The sequence below is a fragment of the Chionomys nivalis genome, chromosome 4 (assembly GCF_950005125.1).
Source record: "Chionomys nivalis chromosome 4, mChiNiv1.1, whole genome shotgun sequence".
Lineage (NCBI taxonomy): Eukaryota > Metazoa > Chordata > Mammalia > Rodentia > Cricetidae > Chionomys > Chionomys nivalis.
Window position 1 is genome coordinate 47,931,747 of NC_080089.1, and position 21,209 is coordinate 47,952,955.

A 21,209-nucleotide genomic window follows, 5' to 3' on the forward strand; every position below is an offset into this window, starting at 1 on the left:
TTTTGTCAAAGAAACAAGTTTCCCAATGCCAGCTGGTGAGTGTAATTGGTTCTCTGGTGGCATTATTCACAGCTCTTCCCTCTGCGTGTCTCTCTTTTTTCTTTCGATACCTTCCATCTTGCTTGTTAAAAGCAAAGGATATTTCCGAGAATTGGAATTCATTAGTCTTCCTAACAGAGGGAGTCTATTTAGATCTAAATTGGTGGTTAGCAAATATACAGATAATTCCCTCACATTCTTATTTATCTTTCCTAGTTCCGGAGACTATGGAAACAGATGCCTGAACGTCTGGCTGGGAGGCTCCAGTCAATGGACTGGAATACAAAGGTATCCGGAATTCGGAATTGACAAAACTCAATAGAAACAAATTGGAACTCTTCACTGTTGAGTAGATTATCTCTATAATCAGATTTCCCCAAGGAACTCGTAATACTCAGAAATTCGAAGACAAGACTGTAGGCTTTTCCATAAACAAAACAGAAGGCAAAACATGCGACGGGAGGCGAGGTGCTGCGATGAGAGCCAGGCTGCGCGTGCTTCATCCAGCACGAGTTGCTAGCAGTACAGCTGCTGGCAGAGGCATCTGACAAGTTTGCTATTCACAGTGGGAGCATCTTCCTCCGGACAGAATCTGTGAGCGAGTTTATCAGAACCCTCACAACTGTTCCTAGGGCTTCAACTACCTTTGTCTGGCTCATCTACATATAACAGTGACATTTGTAAAGTGTCTCCGGAGTAACCTAGTCATCAATAGAGATAAACTTAGAGTCGGTGTTTGTTGTACAGTATTGATCTAGCATCTTGGAAGTAAAATAAATCACAATGCATGTGGTGGGAAATAAGAACACAAGCGACGAAGACTTTCTATCAACAAACTTGTAACAGCTTAGGGGATGTGTAGCTGTAGTGATCCACACTATAGCCCCAGAACTCAAAGGCTTGGAGGGTGGAACAGCTGCTTGGTTCAGGACAGCGCTTGCTTGCCTGTTTGGCATACAGCTGTTGTCAAATTGACCCAAACCTGGATATGAGAAGTGGGTGTGTCACCTGAAGAAATGCCTCCATCAGATTGGTCTGGGTGCACATCTGGGCATCTGGGGGTATGTTTTCTTAATTGCTGATTGATGAAAGAGAGTCCAGCCCACTTTGGGTGGTACCATCATCCCGGGACAGGCAGGCCTAGGCTATATAACAGCTAGGCTTAGAGGAGCATGTCTTTAATTTCAGAACTGGGAGGCAAAACCTGTCCTACATAGTGAGTTCCAGGACAGCTAGGACTGTGAAGAGAGACCTTGTCTCCAAAGAGAGAGAGACAGAGAGAGAGACACAGAGAGAGAGAGAGACAGAGAGAATAAGAAAGAAAGGAAAAGAAAGAGGAAAGAAAAGAAGAAAAGAAAAGAACAGAAAAGAAAAGAAAAACCAAGCAAGCCAGGGGAGTAATTTCGTAAGCTTTAATTCCTGGCTCCAGTTTCCTGCCTTGGCTTCCCTGCTTGCTGGGCTGTAACCTGTAAATCAAACAAGCCCTTTCCTCCCCAGTTTGTCTTTGGTCAAATGTTTTATCACAGCCACAAAAAGGACAGTTGTGAACATAAAGACCTGAGTCCAATCGTCCAGAACTTATGATGTTAAAAAACATGAAAAGTGCTGGAAGTAGTGGCTCACCCTTAAAATTCAAGAGCTTTGGAGGCAGAGAAGGTGGATTCCTGGGGCTCTTCTGTGAGCCAGTGTAGTCTACTTGAGGAGTTCCAGATCAGGGAGAGACTCTGTGTTAAAAAGAGAACAAGCCAGGCGGTGGTGGTGCATACCTTTAATCCTAGCACTCAGGAGGGCAGAAGCAGGAAGATCTCTGTGAGTTCAAGGCTAGCCTGATCTACAGAGTGAGTTCCAAGATAGCCAGAGAAACCTTGTCTCGAAAAACCAAAAAAAAAAAAAAAAAAAAAAAAAAAAACAAAGAAAGAAAGAAAGAAAGAAAGAAAGAAAGAAAGAAAGAAAGAACAGAAAGAAAACAGACAAAGTGGATGGAATGATAATGGAATGATAACTGATATCATCTGAGGAATGATAGCTGAGGGCCTGTGAGATGGCTCAGCAACTTCTGATGCCTGCCACAAAGCTGGGACCCACATAACAGGAGAGAACTGACTCTCACTGCCCATTGTGACTCAAACACACATGCACGCGTACACACACAGTATATATGTATATTATATATATTTTATTATATATATATATATATATTAAAAGAAATGGCAGTGAGGTTACTCTCTGGCTTCCACAAGTATCTGCAGCACCCACACACAACTTTGCATGCATGAATATGCTTGAACACACATACATATGCAAAAGAAAATTGACTTAAAAAAAAAAGAACAGAAAGAATTGACTGAACCTAATTGTGAATTATGTGTAACCTAGTCCACTAACAAACAAATATATGTTACAACATGGGGTGGGAGAGCCATATTTTCAGTTTTTTCCTTATCTATAATAATAATATGATTTTGCTTTCTTTTACCAAGGCAGGAAGAGCTAGATTTTAAAAGTTCAATTTGACATCCTTGCTCTAAGGGGAAATATTAATGTAAAGACCTTATTTTTTTCTCTATTTATCCCCAAATAAGGCACTGAATGCAAAGCTAAGCAGTTCTACTTTATCTTAATCAATATAAAATCAAAAGAAAGAAGTTAAGGAAGCGGCTGAGAGCCATCCTAACCTCTTCTTAGGGCTCATTATCCACCTGCCCTAAGGTTTCACATGACATAGCTCTTGTTGTGTGCCATTTAGTTATTTGTTGGTTTGTTTGTATTTATTGAGATAGAATTTCTTGCATTCTCTCAGGTTTGGTTTCATACTCACAGCAATCCTCCTGCTTCGGTCTCCCGAGTGTTGGGATCACAGGTGTACACCACCCTGGCACTCATATTGTGTGTCTTTATTCAGATCATGCTTAACGTTGGACTCTAGGAAGCGAGATGTCCCTAATAATCCGCTGACAACTACAGGGTGAGGAGCTGTATCTCTTGTAGCCAGGGGACACGTTAGCCGCAAGAAATTAAGTCTCCAAAATTCTAGCTCAATATCCAATTAAAAAGAGACTTTAAAAAAGGGACCTTAAAGGGGTTATCTATTAGGATTGTGCGACACTAGGCCTTTCGGGTGAGGATTCTCTTAGCATTAAATTAAACAACCCCGCCGGGCGGTGGTGGCACACGCCTTTAATCCCAGCACTCGGGAGGCAGAGGCAGGTGGATCTCTGTGAGTTCGAGACCAGCCTGGTCTACAAGAGCTAGTTCCAGGACAGGCTCCAAAGCCACAGAGAAACCCTGTCTCGAAAAACAAACAAACAAACAAAAAAATTAAACAACCCCGTCTAAGATCATAGACTGGGCCTTTCACTAGGTTATGGGAAAGTCAAACTGAGAAAGGAGAAAGCTAGGGACTGGAGAGATGCCTCAGGGGGCTAGAGCAGGTGCTGCTCTTCCAGAGGACTTGGGTTTGATTTCCCCGCACCCACATGATGACTCATAAGTGTTTATAACTCCAGTTCCAGGGGATCAGACGCCCCCTTCTGGCCTCCACAGATCCAGACATGCAGGTAGTGCACAGACATACACAAAGACAAATCACTCATACACATATAATAAAAATAAATAAATAAATCTTTTTAAAAAAGGAAAAGTGAAATTTCTTGTTGAAAGGAGGAATTTGGGGGAGTACTGATTGATAGATAGAATCTTGTGTATCTTAGGCTGGCATTATCTTGCCATGTAGCCGAGATTGGCCCTGAACTTCTGATACTCTTGTTTATGGCTTCACAGTGTTGGGGTTACAGCATACACTACCATGCTTATAATCCTAGCACCCGGGAAGCTGTTGCTGTAGGATTGCCGCCAGTTCCAGACTAGTCTGAGGTATGTAATGAACTCCATACAGTCCTGGGTTTCACAGCAAGATACCGTTCTTAAACAAACACACATAAAAATAGGAGATTCTGTGATTTACTACAGAAAAATGGGTGGGGATACAATTAGAATATTGTATCATGGTGCATGTCTATAATCCCAGTATTTGGGAGATAGAGCAGAAGAATCATGAGCTAAAAGACATCCTCAGCTACATAGTGAGTTCAAAACCAGCCTGAGCTACATGAGACTTTACCTTAAATAACAAAAACAATATTAAAATGCTTAAAAATATTTTTAACATTTATTTAAAATGTATAAGATACCTGAGACAGGAAAGGATAGAAGGAACAGACGAACAAAACCAGAATTCTAGAAACAAACAGCAGCATAGTGTTGGCAAGTGCACAAGATAACATCAATTAAAACAGGTTTCAGACCAGTTAGAGCAATGACCTAGAACACTACAGAGCAGCAGCAGGGAGTGGACTGTCACCACACATAGCAGGCGAGCCTGGGAGAAGTGACATAAGGGGGCAGCTCATCTGTGGCTGCCACGCCCACTGCCGCTTTATAGTGGACTAAATAATTATGTTTGGTGGAGAGGGAGAGACCTAGCCTTTTTTTAAAAAGAGTGAAATACAGGTTTATGGCTGTAATCTCAATACTTGGGAGGCTGAGGCAGGAGGATTTGCTAAGAACTGGAGCCCACTTTGGGCTACATATAGAGATGCTGTCTCTAAAACAAACAAACACAAACAAACAAAAAAACAAATCAAACAAACAGAAAGGATCAGAGGTCTAAGGTCACGTATATGTGGTTCCATGTTTATGATTTTCTTGAAGTATAAAGGTTGAGAGTAGGGCTGGGGACACAGCTCAGTCACAGAAGAGTGAGGATCAGACTTGGAACCCTAGAACCCATTTAAAGTCAGACACATTAGCAAGAATTGTAATTCCAGTTTTCCTATCGTGGATGGAGCCAGAGGGAGGGGAATCCTCCAGAAAGAAGCCCAAAGGCCAGACTGGCATATGTAGAAGTAAACAACAGAGAGACCCTGTCTCAAACATGGTAAGGAACGTAAGGACCAGTACCCAATTGTCCTCTGACCTCTATATATGTGCTGTGGCATGCATGCCTTTATACACACACACACACACTCTCACACACACACAGTCTGTAGACAGCTCAGCATAGCCCTGGGATGACAGTGCACCGGGGCAACTTTGTTATGGTGGTGACTGCGCTAAGAGGACAGCTACTTTCAGACATCGAGTGTCCTCCAAAGATAGTGTGTGCTGGCTACTTTTATGCCAACTGGGCACAAGCTAGAGTCATCTGGGAAGAAGGAATCTTAACTGAGACTGTGTCTCCATAGGATTTGTCTGTAGGCATATTTGTAGGGTATTTTTTTTTCTTTGATTGATGTGGGAAGGCTCAGCCCAGTGTGGGTGGTGCCAACCCTAGACAGGTGGTCCTGGGTATAAGAAAGCAAGCTGAGGGAGCTGTGAGGAGTAGCCAGTGAGCAGCATTCCTTCATGACTTCTGAGTGAGCTCCTACCTCCGGGTTCCTGCCATACTTGAGTTCCTGCCCTGACTTCTTCAGTGTTGGGTTGTGACCTGGCAGTTGGAAGATGAAGTAAACCCTTTCCTCTAAGCTGCTTTTGGTCGTAGTGTTTTTATCACAGCAATACTAGCCCCACCTAGGATAGAGTGCTGAAGACTGCCTAGACAGAGTGATGCTATTGAAAGGCCATAAAAACCCTTAAAAGGTAGGGCCTGGTAAGAGGTCTCTTCCTCACTGGAATCTGCCACTGAAGGGGACTTGGACCGCTCCTGCTCTTCTCCACAGAAAGTGTCTTTGTTCTGAGGCGTGTTCCTGTGGTAAGTGCTGTTGAAGGCCCCAAAGTAATGAAACCCACTAACCAAGGAATGGAACCTCCAAAACCCTGAGCTGAAACAAGGTTTATTTTTGTTTGTTTTTTAAAGATTTATTTATTTATTATGTATACAGTGTTCTGCCTGCATGTATGCTTGCAGGCCAGAAGAGGGCACCAGATCTCATTATAGATGGTTGTGAGCCACCATGTGGTTGCTGGGGATTAAACTCAGGACCTCTGGAAGAGGTGCCAATACTATTAAGCTCCAAGTCATCTCTCCAGCCCCCATTGTTTTTATTGTTTGTTTGTTTTGTTGTTTTTGATAGGGTCTCAAATGAGTTCTCCCATCTTCAGAGAGCAGTCCAGAAAAAGCCCTTTACACATTTGCGATAATCAGGGCAGACATTTTTCTTTTTTCCTTTTTCAAATTTCAGACAGTAAGTAGTGGATCTAACAAACCCTCTCTCATCAGGCAAGTGCTCAACCATCCAACTGTAACCCCAGACCTGGTTGTCTAGTATAATATGCCATTATCACTAATAATGAAAAAGATAAGTAAATCAGCTCCATCTCCAAAATAATCCAGACTCTTCCTACTACCAGCAGTCCAGCCAGAGTCTCAGGACTAGAACTCCATCCAGGTTTCTGCATGAAGCACAGAGCATAATAAGAGGCTGGCTGTGGAGGTTTACACCTGTGGTCCCAGTGCTCAGAAAGCAAAGGCAGAAGGATCAGCAGCACAATGCTGTCTTTAATGAGTTTGGGGCCAATCTGGACTACATGAGACCTGTCTCAATCAATCAATCATTCTATCAGTCAACCCACCAGAACAGCAAGAGCAAGCAAGGGCAGGCTAGTCCTTACCACATCCAATACAGCATGGACACAAAGGTCCAGGTAGACAGTGGTGGCCTCAGCCGAGTTGTAAACTGGCCTGACATCCTTATGATACTGCCGTAAGAGCTGCCTGGTAAGACGATGCAGAGAGGGAGTCCTGGGATGAGGAGTCGCTGTGCCTAGGATACCTAGAAAAGAAAGCTGTCGCTGTGAAGATGAAGACAATGAGCATCTTTAGGGAGCACTAGACAGACCGTTTGGGACATGGTGGCTCTCTGTGCGATAGTCAACTGACTCCAGGCTTTCCAAATTCACAGCCAGTTGGTGGGTTTTCTAGTAGACTCTCACTTAAAGTAAGCTGACAGCCCAAGTTCCCTGTGAGGGCTAATCTTGGCTGTTGGTGTGAATTCAATGAAGAATTGCCTCCGGCAGGCTGACTTATAAGCACGTCTGTGGGAGATCGTCTTGACTATTAATTGATACAGAAGGGTGCGGCCCATTGTGGGCACTCTCATCCGTGGACAGGGTGTCTAGGCCATTTAAGAATGGCAAGTGATCCAGAGCCTGGGAGCAAGCCAGTAAGCAGTGTTCCCCCCACGGTATCTGCTTCAGTTCCTGCCTTAAGGACTTTTTCTTGATAGGGGACTGTAACCTGCAAGATGAACAAGCTGCTTTAGGTTATGGCGTTTATGACACAACAGGAAAACAAGCTAGAATATGCCCTCAAAAGAGACTGAATTGTAAAGATACATAAAGCGACTGTATCTTCAGGAACACAAATGGTACCTAGAGTTCCGTTTTACAGTGCTCATGCCAAGACAGGATTCTGTCTCTGTTCCTGTCATGTACTCTGCTGGTATAACGAAAAAATTCACCTACACTCTTAGCCCAAAGTTAACCCCGTGTTGATTTGTGTTTGTGAGTATGGGCAGGTGCATGTACCACATGGAGGACATTGGGTGTCCCAATCCATCACTCTTTGACTTACTCCCCTGAGATAAGATCTCTCACTGAGCATGAACCTAGACTAGCAACCTGCAAGCCCCTGTGACTCTCATGTCTTTGTTCCCTGCAGTGCTGAAGTTATAGGTCATACAAAGCCATGCCCAGCCTTTTCCATGAACACTGGGGATTCAAACTCAGGTCCTTATGCTTTGAAACAAAACCACTCTTACTCACTGAGCTGCATCCCCAGGCCTGGATTTTATTTTTCCTTTCTTTCTTTTTGATTTCCCATGTGTAATGGACAATCCATTGATCCCAAAGATCGGCGTGGATTTCCACATAATGAAGTCAATGAGAGTTCAATTCATGCTCTTTTGTTTCCACTGAAAAATCTATTTTCTCACACCATCTGTCCTGACTAAAATGTACTTGTCAGAAAAATGAGATCTCTGCTTTGGGGAAATTCTCCCTGGCTTCAGGAAACAATCATTTCCTCTGATCCAGGAATCTTGATTTGTTAGGAGTCACGATTGGTGTCGAGGCAGGAGAAAGCAAGCAAAAGAAACAAACACCAGGGATTGGAAGTGACAGATTTGTGAGGGCTCTCTCTGAATTGCAAAAAGATATTTTGTTCACAAGCTTTGCCAATCCTTGGGGAATTTGAAGCTTCAATAAGTCATTGGGCTAAAGCAAATTGCACACCTCCCCTCCCACAATGCATGGGATGAAAGCTGTCTGAGGTGTCCTGCATGTGGATTAGCCCTATTTTGATAAATTCCTGAAGGTCTGAGGAATCTAGCAGGAAAGTAAATGAGATCACTTCTCCCTGTGCAAAAATCCTGTTTGGACCCATTTCTTTATGAATTAAGTCATGTTACTGTCGCCACAAGCAGCAATTTTTATGATTTATCAATGTCAGAACGGTGGAAATCAAAATGGTCGATGACGATGCTGGAGTTGTCATCCCAGGCTGGTAGTGGGCAGAGAAACATATGCTTTCGTTATCATCAGAACTGTGAACTTAATGAGCATTTTAACTCCCTGTCTGTTCACCCATAAAGAAGCTTAGGGTGGGATCAGTTATTTGGGCATGCAGGACGAAGGTGGGTGGCTTTCACGGGACATCATTTTTAAGGTTTCTGTGAATTGTTATTGTCAAAACACGCGGTGTGACTCTCTATCTGAGAACATTGCTCACTGCTGTATCCCAGGAAGGAGAAGTAGGGAGTATCAAACCAGGCAGTCCCATGATCCCCCCTACAAAGTTTGCTTTGGGCAGCAGCTTTTTCCCCCCTCTCTTGGGAATCCCCAATTCAAGTCTCAGTTGGAAAAATTCTGAAATTGGCATGATTCAACCCAGGAAATAGAGGTGGATAAGTTATAATGCTGAGAGGTGAAGGTACGTTCTTTGTACCCTCCACTCGAAGGGACGCAAATCTCTCTCTCTCTCTCTCTCTCTCTCTCTCTCTCTCTCTCTCTCTCTCATCTATCTCTGTCCTATCTTATCTAAGAAATAATCCATAGGTCTCCTGGAGAAGATAGACCCATGCTTTCTAGAAGGTGTCAAAAGCCTAGGTACAAAGAGAAAGTTTTGCAGGCTAGGACTAGGAACAAAGAGAAAGATAAAAAGCAAATGAAAGTAAGCTCACATAAATGCAAAGAGAACCGAGTTCTGGCATAAGCTGGGAGGAAATAATAAATTGCATTTCTACTATGAATGCAAATTTGCCCAAGGAGAAAGATCAATTACAGGAGAGAGATTAAGGATTTAAGTGACCATTAATTAGCAGCAAATGATGCCCCCTTGAAAGCTAATGTGACATTCACACAGCACTAAATGACTCAAAGTTCAAGGCTGTTTCCATAGACACTGATGGAAGCTTTCGTAGGGCTCAAGAGAAATTCCTGGCCAACTCTGTCTCCTCAGGTCCAGATAACCAGCTTCCCTTAAGTCACTTGTATTGTTTCTGGAGAATGAATCTATTAGGGACTGAGCTATGAAGTGTTTGGTGGTGAACAGATTTAAAAAGACAATACGAATACAAAGGCAGGCATGGTGGTACATGTCTGGAATCCCAGCCCTCAGAAACTGAGGTGGGGAATCACAAATCTGAGGATAGCCTGGACTACATACTGAGTTACAAGCCAGACTGGACTAAAGACTGAGTCCCTACTCAAAAATGACAGCAACAGCCGGGCGGTGGTGGCGCACGCCTTTAATCCCAGCACTTGGGAGGCAGAGGCAGGTGAATCTCTGTGAGTTCGAGACCAGCCTGGTCTACAAGAGCTAGTTCCAGGACAGGCTCCAAAGCTGCAGAGAAACCCTGTCTCGAAAAACCAAAAAAAAAAAAAAAAAAAAAAAAAAAAAAAAAAAAAAAGACAGCAACAATAAAAAAGCATTCTTTCCTTTTCGCTTGTTGTTTTGTTTGGGTTTGGTGAGTGTGTGTGTGTGTGTGTGTGTGTGTGTGTGTGTGTGTGTGTGTGTGTGAGAAGAAGGCACAATTATTACAGATTCAGTGAAAGTACAGCTGCCCAAGGCCATAGCTTCCAAATTAAGGGCTGGCGCTGAAGCACAGCTGGTCTGCATTCAGAGAACAACCTCGTAGGCATGACACTATAGTGACCTGGCTGTCTAAAAATATTAGGACCAGCACTGAATACGCCCTTGGAAGGAAAACCGATACACCCTGCACAGTGTCTATTACTGAGCAGAAGCAGCCAGTGGTCTCTCCGGAGCCCGTGCTTCTGGGTTGATAATATCTTACATTTGTGCTACACATTATGCTTCCACGGTCTGATCTTTGTGAATATTCCAGATAAAAACCAACTTGAGGGTATGAGGGTGAGCATCCATAAATAGAGTGCTTGCCTAGCACACGTGAAGACATGGGTCCCTCCCTCGGCATCACATACACAGGACAAGATGGTGCACAGCTGTAGCCTAGAATTTGAGAGGTGGATGCAGGAGGATGAGAATTCAGCGTTCAGGTATACAGTAAGTTCAAGGCTAACCCAAGCTACATAAGGCCCTGAAAACTGCCTAAAGAACGAATTGACTTATGTGGGTCGTGAGGCTGGAGGGGTACAAGCCTCATCCCTAGCACACGCTCAGCACAGAGGACAAAAACCAGTTCTGCTGTTTACAAGTCAGCTCTGCATTCCCTTAGTACAATGTCAGATCCCTTTGCCACAGATGCCCTCCGTGTGATTTACGAGGAGTTCTCAGTCATTAGACCCTGGTAAGACCTTGTTCCTGTCCCGCTGAGCACAGAACATCAGAGGGAAAGCTGGTAAGAAGGATCTCCTGAGGCTTCTGGATGTCGGTTCTCTATTTTATCTCATTTTCGTGTTGATAGTTATTTTCTGCAAAGAAATCCATTTGGCATTAATGGAATTTCCTCTATTTTACTCTTATAATTAAGATAGGCTTTTATCCTTGAAGTTAAATGTCCAGGATATCTGTGCTATTTTTCTTCTCTACCAAACAGAAAGAAAAAAATCATTTCCAGTGTTTTCTTCCTTTCTCTTTAATTTCCCAGCTTTCTAGCTACCAAATGTCTTTATTTCCTTTCCATAACTGACTTGCATAACGACTTGCAGTTATATTTTAAACTTTGAGAATTCAGACCCAAGCTCTAGGAGCACCCTCAGAGAGGGAGGGTATGAGGGGGATGGTGGAAGAAAGTAGCGTGTTAGAAATCACCAACAGTTGGAGTGTAGGAAAAGACACTTTAACAGATTAGTACCAGGGCTTCTCCACATTCTTAACACTGCGAGCCTGTAATACAGTTCCTCATGTCATGGTGACCCCCAATCATAAAGTTATTTTTTTGTTGCTACTTCATAAACGTAATTTTGCTACTGTTATGAATTGTAATGTAAATATCTGTGCTTTCTGGTTGTCTTAGGCAGCCCCTGTGAAAAGGTGGTTTGGCCCCCTAAAGGGATCACGACTCATGTGTTGAGAACCACTGGATTAGAGAAGGGGATGTAAGAAGAAGAGAATGATGCATGCCCAGGTGTGGTTATGGCTCTCCCACAGATTCTTGATTTATACACTCCTTTTAAAAAATCAATTGCATCCTAACTAAAACAATTCAATTCAGTATAGTGAATGTTACCATGGAAATATCATTCCATACATTAACACACATACAATCTCTAAAGTATTTTGAGAGAAATCACACACTCAAAACTTGCATGTTTTTGCAGCTGCTGTTAGCAATATACTAGCCAGGTCTATAGTTTCTGTAAAGCTGGACTTAAACACTGCAATATCAAAACGGTATGCAGGTATCTCCAGTTGAGATATATCCATGGGACTCTTCCTCTGCTCAGCTAAAGGCTTATATTAATGCCAAGGCTATCTAGGATACTAAAACCTGCTCTCCGTTCATGAAAGAGATTGCCCCATGCTTAATGCAAATTACCACAGTGAGCCGGATTTCCTCAGACATGAAGATTTGCCCACCAACTGTAATGTTTCAGGGTGAATTTTCACCTGTATAAAAAGTCCCAGGGCATGATGCTGTGCAGCTGTGCGTGATTGTGGGGGAGGGGACATAGAGACATATCGCTGGTCTCTACCCTAGGACAAGCATTCAACAGAGTATGAATAAAAAGGAATGACTCTGAGGTGTCCCCGCCCCGTGTGGACACCGCACTGCGAGAGCTAAGACAGTGCCCAGTCTAACCATGGGCAGGACTTACCTACAGCAGCCACCAGGAGGCAGGACCGCAGAAGACTCATTGCACTTGCCAGCTGTGCTGGGGCAGGGACCAGAGAAGAGGAGTGACTATGGGGTGGCTCAGTTTTGTATCGCTCAGCACCTCTCCACCCTGCGCTTCTGCTTGCTCACTTGTGGTAACGTTGGTGCTATTTTGTGGGCATGCCACTGGACCGAGGCATACAAGCACCACATAGAGGTTTTGAGATTGATGCCTTCATGAACCCCACTAGCGTCTCCGTTTGGCTTGGCCCTAGGACGGTGGCCAACAGTCCATCTCCCTTCCAGGAGACGGCTAAGTGAATAATGCAATAGAAGAGGAGCCCCTGGGGAGAGGAAATTCCACGCTAATATGATTTCCTTTACAGCCTTTACCTAAGGCAATGTTCTTGCTGGCATCCAGGACCCTAATTTCATTAATAATTGAGATCCAGATAGCTGTCTTAAATCAGACTTAGGCGGTACAGTCTTCAGGCTTTGGGAACAGTCACTGGGCTCTTGAGTTACAAGCAGCTAATGGGAACCTGGTATTGTGTAATGAACATCAACTACAAACAATACAGCAGAGAGAGTGCTTTTTGTCTCTGCTAGGCCCCTTTAATTAAGAGAAACATTGATTTTTGATAAATAGAAATGCTTTTTAAGTTTTCACCAAACATGGTCCAAAAAGTAACTAGGATGCTTCTTGAAGATGAGAGCTATTAATGTTTAGCATCATTCAATAAAAGACTTTCTTTAATGTCCCTTTTAAAAACTATTTTTGTTTACTTTGGGGTTTGGGGTGGGCGTGTGCTGCCGGGCACATGTGGAGGTCAGAGGGAGACTTTTGGGAGTTTGTTCTCTCCTTTCACCATGTGGGTCCTGGGGATGGAACTCAGATTGCCAGGCTTGACGGGAAGCTCCTCTACCCAATGGGCCCATCTTGCTGGCTCCCTGATCAAAGATTTGTTGCTGTGGTTGTTTGATTGATCCCACCCTTTCCTCCTCTCTGACTGCAGCTTCGGTGAGAGACCCTATCTCAGGGAGTAAGTCATGGCTTGACAGAGCAGAAGTCCCTCTGGTGTGGCCACACCTGTGCACACGAGTGTGCAGACGCCGTTTCCACACCTGTACATACAAGTGTGCAGACACCATTTCCACATACTCGAAGAAATAAATGGCATAATGTCCTTGTTGGGCCCACTGCAGCAGCTCACAGTTAAAATCTCAGCATCTGAGAGGAAACAGGACCAAAAGTTCAAATCCAGCCTTGGCTACGCACAAAGTTCCTGGGCAGCCTGAGCTGTATGAGAACTTGTCTCGAAAAATAGGAAATGAAACAAAGGAAGCAGACACCCCTGTCCCGCTAACAAACAGACTATCGTCTTTGGTGTAATAACCACACACGTGCCGGTCAAGGCTGCAGTCAGCTGGCTGTGGAAGAGTTGCGTTGGTGGACGCAGGAGAACAGAGAGCTAGCTGTCTCCACTGTTCTTCTGATTTTCCTATAGATGTGAGAATAATTCAGAAGAAAAGGAAATTACAATTTAACCTGCTGGAGGTTAAACCTACAAAGTGTGTTTTTCTTGGTTTTGTGTTTGAGAAGTACCTGTTACAGACATCGGTACACTGGGCTCCAAGAGATTAGCTCACCAAGGGTTGACCAGGCCCCTTCCTGGCCCCTTGCACCAGTTCTGAGAGCCTACTTCTGCCTCTGAGGAGACTCTGAATAAGAGGGACCACATCTGTCAGTAGCGCCTTCCTGCAGGAGGATTCAGAAGCCTCCCTCTGTGCAGAGGTTTGAATTGAGATGGTGAGAACGTGGTATCTTGCCAGAGGTTCTAGTGAGCCATGATTCTGTCAGACCCTTCTGGGACAATCTTCCCTCCACTCTCTTTGCGTTTTCTTGTGTGCCCATCTGTCACTGCAAGGCCATTGCTAATGATGTGTGATGTAGGTACATTACGACCTTCATTAGCTGCTTTAACAACAGTCTGTTGCTGCTGCTACCTGGTACAGCTTGGCTGCTGCATCCTGCTAGGAGTTCGTGTGAGTACCGTGTCTTTAGGGGAGTTTGCGACCACATACTAACTCAGCTCTCTCCTCCATGTTACTCTCCTACCAGAGTTTAGTTCATTTACTCAGGAATTTTAGATTAGTATCATCTCTCTCCCAAACCTTTAGCTTTTTTTTTTTTTTTTTTTTTTTTTTTTTTTTAATTTTTGAGACCAGTTCTTACTAATAGCTCTGGCTGACTTGGAACTCATTATGTAGACCAAGCTAGCCTCCAGCTCACAGAGATCAGCTTGTCTCTGCCTTCTGAGTGCTGAGATAAAAGGTGTGCACAACCACACGCAGCTCAACCCTTTAATTTTTGTTTTTAATGAGAATTGTCTCCTCTCGCTTTCCTTAAGCCCTTCCCTTTGCAGCCAGATAGCTTTTACTACCAAGGGCTTCCATTGGTCCTCTTAGGACACTTCACAGGAAGCATAGCTATGAGCTTGAATTGCATTGAAGTCTTTCAAGCAGATCGATATATTTAAATTTTTTGGTTATTTTTTATTTTCTGTGTATGAATGTCTTGCCTGTATGTATGTATGTGCACAACAAGCATGCCTAGTGCCCACGGAGGCCAGAAAAGGTGTTAGATTCCCTGGATCTGGATGGTTGTAAACCACCTTGTGGGAACTGGGGACCGAAACTGGGTCTTCTGCAAGAGCAACAAGTAGTCCTGCCACTGAGCCATCTCTCTACCCCCAAATCAGTATTATTTAGGATGTAAAGCTGGAGTCATGAGGGGCTAGACATTCATGCTTCATGTGTGTTGTTTTATGTGTGTGTGTGTGTATGTTGTGTGTGTTGTATGTATGCATTGTATGTGTGAATGGTGTGTTGTATTATGTGTGTGTAGTGTGTATTGTGTGTGTGTGTGCTGTAATGTGGTATGTTGTGTGTATGTTGTGATGTGTGGTGTATGTGTGTGTGTGTGTCTCCTACCTCACCCTCTGCTGATGCTACAGGCCTGTGTCATTGTGTTCTTCTCAGGATCCTCATTTCTCAGGAACAACACCTAGGCAAAGCAAACCAAGATGTCAAGTGAGGTTTGTGCCTACCACTCTCTAACAGCAGGTCAGGCCCATTTTAAGAGAGTTGCGAAAATATTCTTTCAGTAGCCCCTCTCCACCACCCCAGAAACCCCGCACCAAGTAAGATGTGGCACCTCTTAAATGGACCAACCTCTTCTGGAAGAAGCAGGGGTAGAGGGCTTATTATGCAAACATAATAAGGAAGTGTTTATTATGCAAACGGCGACTGAGTTATGTGTCCTTTAAGACTACTAAATAGTTTTTAATTACTGCTATATCAGTAAATCCCATAAATATGCAAATGCAATTAGTTCACAAAATAGGCCTTAAATATCTTTATTCCTCTCCAACAAAGTTCTTTGAAGTTAATCGCTAACTCTCTTTGTTCAGTCCCTTGGCAGTTGTGCTAAAATTGACAAGAATTTTGACAGATGTACATATTCAAGGAGAACCAAGGTTTCTGAACACATCTGGTGAGGCTGGATGGAGGAGGAGAACAGATCAGTGCTCTAACCAAGCTCAGTATCCACTGAGTACATCCCTTCCTGAAACTTATTTTCTGTGTTGTTCCTTTTTCTTTGCCTTTTGAGACAGTCTCTGTCCACAGGCACTGATCTCATAGTGATCCTCCTGCTTCAGCATCCCTGAGATTACAGACATTTCCATCTGTCATTCATTGACTTGTTTATTTTATTTTGGACAAGATCTTGTGGAGTGCAAGTCAGCCTGAGGATGGCACTGGACTTTGGTCCTCTTGGCTCTGTTTCCTGAATGCTGAGATCCCAGGTGTGCTCCAGCACATCTGTTTTTCGATGATGCTGGGGACTGGACTCCGTGATTTTTGTGTGCTAGGCAAGCACTCTACCAATAGAGTTACATCACAGCCCCCATTCAATATGTAATTTTCATTACTCCATGAAATAAATATCAACTCAACTACTGAGGCCTCACTTCAAATCCAAGCTTATGCTCTGTTTGATTTCCCTCTAAATAGAAACTTGTATTAAATAAAATATATTTTCTGGTTATTTATTGATCAGTTAATTAACATGGGCAGTCCCAATGGCTTGTGCAGATAGGCACAGTCCTTGGGATACTATTGCCTGAGATTAGAGTGAGTTAAAGGGCAACCTAGGCTATGGTGTCTTTTAGGACATACCCACATGCCAAACCAATATAGACAATCCCTTTCCAAATTGAATCCCTCTTCCCAGTTGATTCTAGGTTGTGTCAAGTTGACAATTATAGCTAACAATCACACCGTGGATATTGTTAAGGTGGTCCTGTTTGTCTCCATAACTCCAGCACAGAGCCAATAGATGCTCAGCAAATGTTCAGAAGGATGGAAGTAAGGAAAAGTGAACAAATGAACAGAAACGGTATTTTTGGCTTACACAGAAAGAGCATACTTAAAGGGGTCCAGCTTTCTCAAGCCCACACTAAAGATGCTATCTTTTTACCACAGTCTCATAAAGCACAGGGAGGCGGATGGTTTGGACTGGAGCCAGACTGCTACTGTTTATTGTGTTCAGCAAGCAAGCAGTGCAAAGGGGAATAGACAGGCACAGGTGGATCTGCCTCTCTTTGGTGGTCCACAGCCCACAATTTTGTAAGTCCTTGGGAGTAAGATAGACTCCCCGACACAGAAGGAACTGAGCCAAGTGTGGTAACTCACATCATTAATCCCTGCTGCTTGGGAAAGTGAGGCAGGAGGATTGTCAAGAATTTGAAGCCAGACTGGGCTATGTAGTGAATTCATGGCAAACCAGAGCTACCCAGGAAGACTGGGGTGTCATGGGGTGGGGGCTGAGGAGTGGTCAGTAAAGTGCCTGCCAGGTGTGGTGGCTTGAGTAAGAACGGCCCCCATAGGCTCATCTATTAGAATGCCTAGTCATCAGGAAGTGGCACTATTTGAAAAGGATTAGGGGCGTGGCCTTGTTGGAGAAAGTGTGTCACTGGGGGTGAGCCTTGAGGCTTCAAAAACCCATGCCAGGCCCAGTCTCTCTCTCTTTGCTTATGGATCAGGATTCAGATCTCAACTACTGCTCCTGCCTGCCTGCATGTTGCCATGGTTCCCACCATAATGATAAAGGACTAAATCTCTGAAGTTGTAAACCAGTCCCCAGTTAAATGCTTTCTCTTATAAGAGTGGTTGTGGTCATCATGCCTCATCCAGCAACAGAATTGCAACTGGGACACCAGGTAAGCACTGAGGACTTGAGTTCAATCACCAGAACCCATGTATAAAGTCAGACTAGTTATGCAGTCCCATAGTCCCAGCCCTGAGAAGGCAGAGGAGCCCTGAGACTTGCCACCAGCCAGATGAGCCAAGTCAGTAAACTTCCAGGAGTTTCCCACATTGATAGAGAGAATGGGGAGGGAGGGAGGGAGGGAGGGGGGGAGGGAGGAAAGGAGAGAGGGAAGGAGGGAGGGAGGGAGGGAGAGAGAGAGAGACAGAGAGAGATACATGTATGGATGTGTAGAGGCCAGAGGAAGATACTGTTGTCCTGTGTTGGCACTCCACCTTATGCCCCTGAAATAGTATCTCTCACTGAACCTGAAGATGGGTTATTTTGGGGAGGAGGGGAGGCTGGCTGACCAGTAAGCCCCCAGAAATTATCTTCCCCTTGATCCACATTCCTGGGACAGGGATTATAGGTTGGTTTGGCCGTATTTGGTTTTCAGGTGCTAGGGATTTGAATTCAGGTCCTCATGTTTGTGAGCCATTGTCCCAGCCCTATGTTTAAAAAGTTTCTTATAGCCGGGCGGTGGTGGCACACGCCTTCAATCCCAGCACTCGGGAGGCAGAGGCAGGCGGATCTCTGTGAGTTCAAGACCAGCCTGGTCTACAAAAGCTAGTTTCAGGACAGGCTCCAAAACCACAGAGAAACCCTGTCTCGAAAAAAAATTAAAAAAATAAAAAGTTTCTTATCTGGATGTATTATAAATAATAACAGATTTTATTATGACAGTCTCATATGTGTATATAATATATTTTATCACACTCATCCCCCTCCTATTGCCTTCCCACTCTTGCTGATTCCATTTTGAATTCTGTTTTTGTTATCACTGGGACAAAGTCTCACTTTGTGGCCTAGGTCCAGGCTGGCATGGAACTTACTATGTAGTTGTTCTGGCTAATTTTATGTCAGACACAGGAGAGAGTCATCAGATAGAAGGGAATATCAATTGGGAAATTTTTCTTAATTAGTGATTGATGGGGGAGGGCCCAGAACATTATGGATGGTACCATCCCTGGGCTAGTGGTTCTGGGTTCTATAAGAAGGCAGGTGAGCACTCAGGAGAGCAGGCCCTGCACCTCACCTGGGCAGCACAATAGAGCCAGTCTGGTGAACCAGCCTCAAAGCTGTGAGCATGCCAGGGCTGTCCTCACTACTCTTGAGTCTGTCATGTGGCAATGTGGGCGGGGAAGAGATACCCCCTTACCCCTCACTGCTGCAACAGAGCAGTGAGCTGACCCTCCCTCTTATCAGCTGCAGCACTCAGAAAAGTGAGCCCTTTTTCCGGGCAACATCCTATTGTCTGGGGTGCAGGTGAACCACCTGGAGAACATGAGCATGGGGATTTGGCTGTGTCCCTCATCTGCCATACGATGGCATAGGTAGAGAGCGGGGAGAGATGCCTCCCCCCTCACTGTATATAATAGGTAGGAGGGCTGGCTCTGCCCCTCACTAGCTACAGCACCTGGGACAGTGGCCTCTACACCTCTCATGGGCAACATAATAGAGCTAGGCCTGAAAGTGTAGGTGTGGAAGAGCAGATCCCAAGGCTGTGAAAGCAGGAAAACTGGCTCTGCCCCTTGCTTATTGCTTCCAGGGGTGAACTAGCCAGGGCAATGCTGGTGATCTCACCCTGGTGTCAAAGATAGGGGAGAACTGGCAGACTGACCAACACCCTGTAACTACCCTGGCCCAGAACCAGGGTTATGAATTGGCCCACCTCAATATCCACCCCATCTATCTGCTGGAGCACATGAAGGGGTCGGTCCTGCAGGCCCAAAGTTGCAAGACCTCCATGGCACAGGACAACAGGATAGCCAAGAGGAATCCCAGTGAGGGCCCGACATCAATAGTGTAGCAGAAACCAGAGGCCTCAAACCAGACTAACGATTCTTTGCAATGAACGCTGGGCAGTGGTGGCGCACACCTTTAATCCCAGCAGTCAGGAGGTAGAGCCAGATGAATCTCTGTGCATTCAAGGCCAGCCTGGTCTACAACAGGAAGAATTCTGGGTCAGCCAAGGCTATGTGCCAATCCTCCTGCCTAACAGCCTGAGTGCTAGGATTACAGGCGTGAGCTGTGACACCCAATTTAGAAGCTGGTTTGTTTACTTGCCCAGTCCTTCCTTTTCTACTTGAGAAGTGTGCTGGGCATAAACAATGAAAAGATAAGAAAGTACCAGAGACCTGAGGTGGATATTGAAGATAAGAAGCCGCCATCCTGAATTCTTCCCTAGCCAGGGTGGCTAGGGAAGAATTCTTTAATCCCAGCACTCAGGAGGCAGAGGCAGGAGGATCTCTGAGATCAAGGCCAGCCCAGTCTACAGAGAAAGTTCCAGGACAGCCAGGGCTATACAGAGAGTCTTGAACCAACTCCTTCCCTGCCCTCCACAAAGGCCAAAAGATGGAAAAGTAGATAGGAAGAAGCCAGACAGGGCAGAGGAAAGTGGCCTTTATACCCAGGCTTGGAGACATATACCTCTAATCTCAGCCTTTGGGAGACTTTTTTTTTAAAATATTTATTATGTATACAATATTCTGTCTGTGTATATGCCTACAGGCCAGAAGAGGGCACCAGAACCCATTACAGATGGTTGTGAGACACCATGTGGTTGCTGGGAATCGAACTCAGGACTTTTGGAAGAACAGGCAATGCTCTTAACCTCTGAGCCATCTCTCCAGCCCCGACTATTTTTTTTAATATTTATTTATTATGTATACAATATTCTGTCTGTGTATGTGTCTGCAGACCAGAAGAGGGCACCAAACCTCATTACAGATGGTTGTGAGCCACCGTGTGGTTGCTGGGAATTGAACTCATGACCTTTGGAAGAGCAGGCAATGCTCTTAACCACTGAGCCATCTCTCCAGCCCAGCCTTTGGGAGACCAATGTGGAAGGATCACTGAAAATTTGAGGTGAGTTTAGTCTATAAAGCAAGTTCAAGGACAGCCTGAACTACAGAGAGAACAGAAGGCAAGACCATATCTTGGGTAGGGACAGTAGCTAGGAAGCGGGGGATATGACTCAAGAGGTAGAGTAATTGCCTAGCACATATAAACCCTGGGGTCCATCCATGACACTACAGAAGCTAAGAACCTCTTAGCACGAGACAGTAAACCCAGCCCTGAGGTGGTAGAGGAAGGAGGATTAAGAACTCAAAGCCACCGACAGCTAGAGAGAATTGGAGGCCATTGCAAGCTATATGAGACCTCAGGGCTTTGGTTTTTTTTTTTTTTTTTTTGGTTGTGTATGTGCACTTTGTTTTGTGTTTTCTTTTGCTTAGAGACAGTGACCTTTGTCCTGAGTACAGGTAACAGAGTGAGAGAGAGAGCACCTTGTGCCTTCCAGAGGACCACAAGCACATTGTAAAATTGTGGACAGATTATTCCATGAATTGACTAGATTCACAAGTTTATGACACAGAATGCTAAGGGGCTTAAAATAGGAAACCGAAATATTGTATAAGTCTGTATAAGCGCTGTGATTACAATGCTGTCTCCAAAGGGCCTGAAGCAATTACTCTAAAAGGCACAACAGCTGTATTTGTTCCCTCGTTGCCATTGCTGAAATTGACACTGTCATTGCTCCAGGAGGAAGGCTTGGCACTAAT

The 21,209-nt window shown here is 44.5% G+C and overlaps 1 protein-coding gene across 1 annotated transcript in view; it reads right to left on the minus strand.

Annotated features, from left to right (window-relative positions):
* Htr3b (5-hydroxytryptamine receptor 3B) overlaps positions 1-12,322 on the minus strand; it is a 28,116-nt gene extending 15,794 nt beyond the window's left edge. The window contains exons 1-2 of the mRNA XM_057768757.1: positions 12,277-12,322; positions 6,649-6,809 (exon numbers count right to left, since the gene is read on the minus strand). Of these exons, the coding sequence (XP_057624740.1) occupies positions 6,649-6,809; positions 12,277-12,316 (201 nt within the window). The 5' untranslated portion in view covers positions 12,317-12,322. The remainder of the gene's footprint in view (positions 1-6,648; positions 6,810-12,276) is intronic.
* Between the last annotated feature and the right edge of the window lie 8,887 nt (positions 12,323-21,209).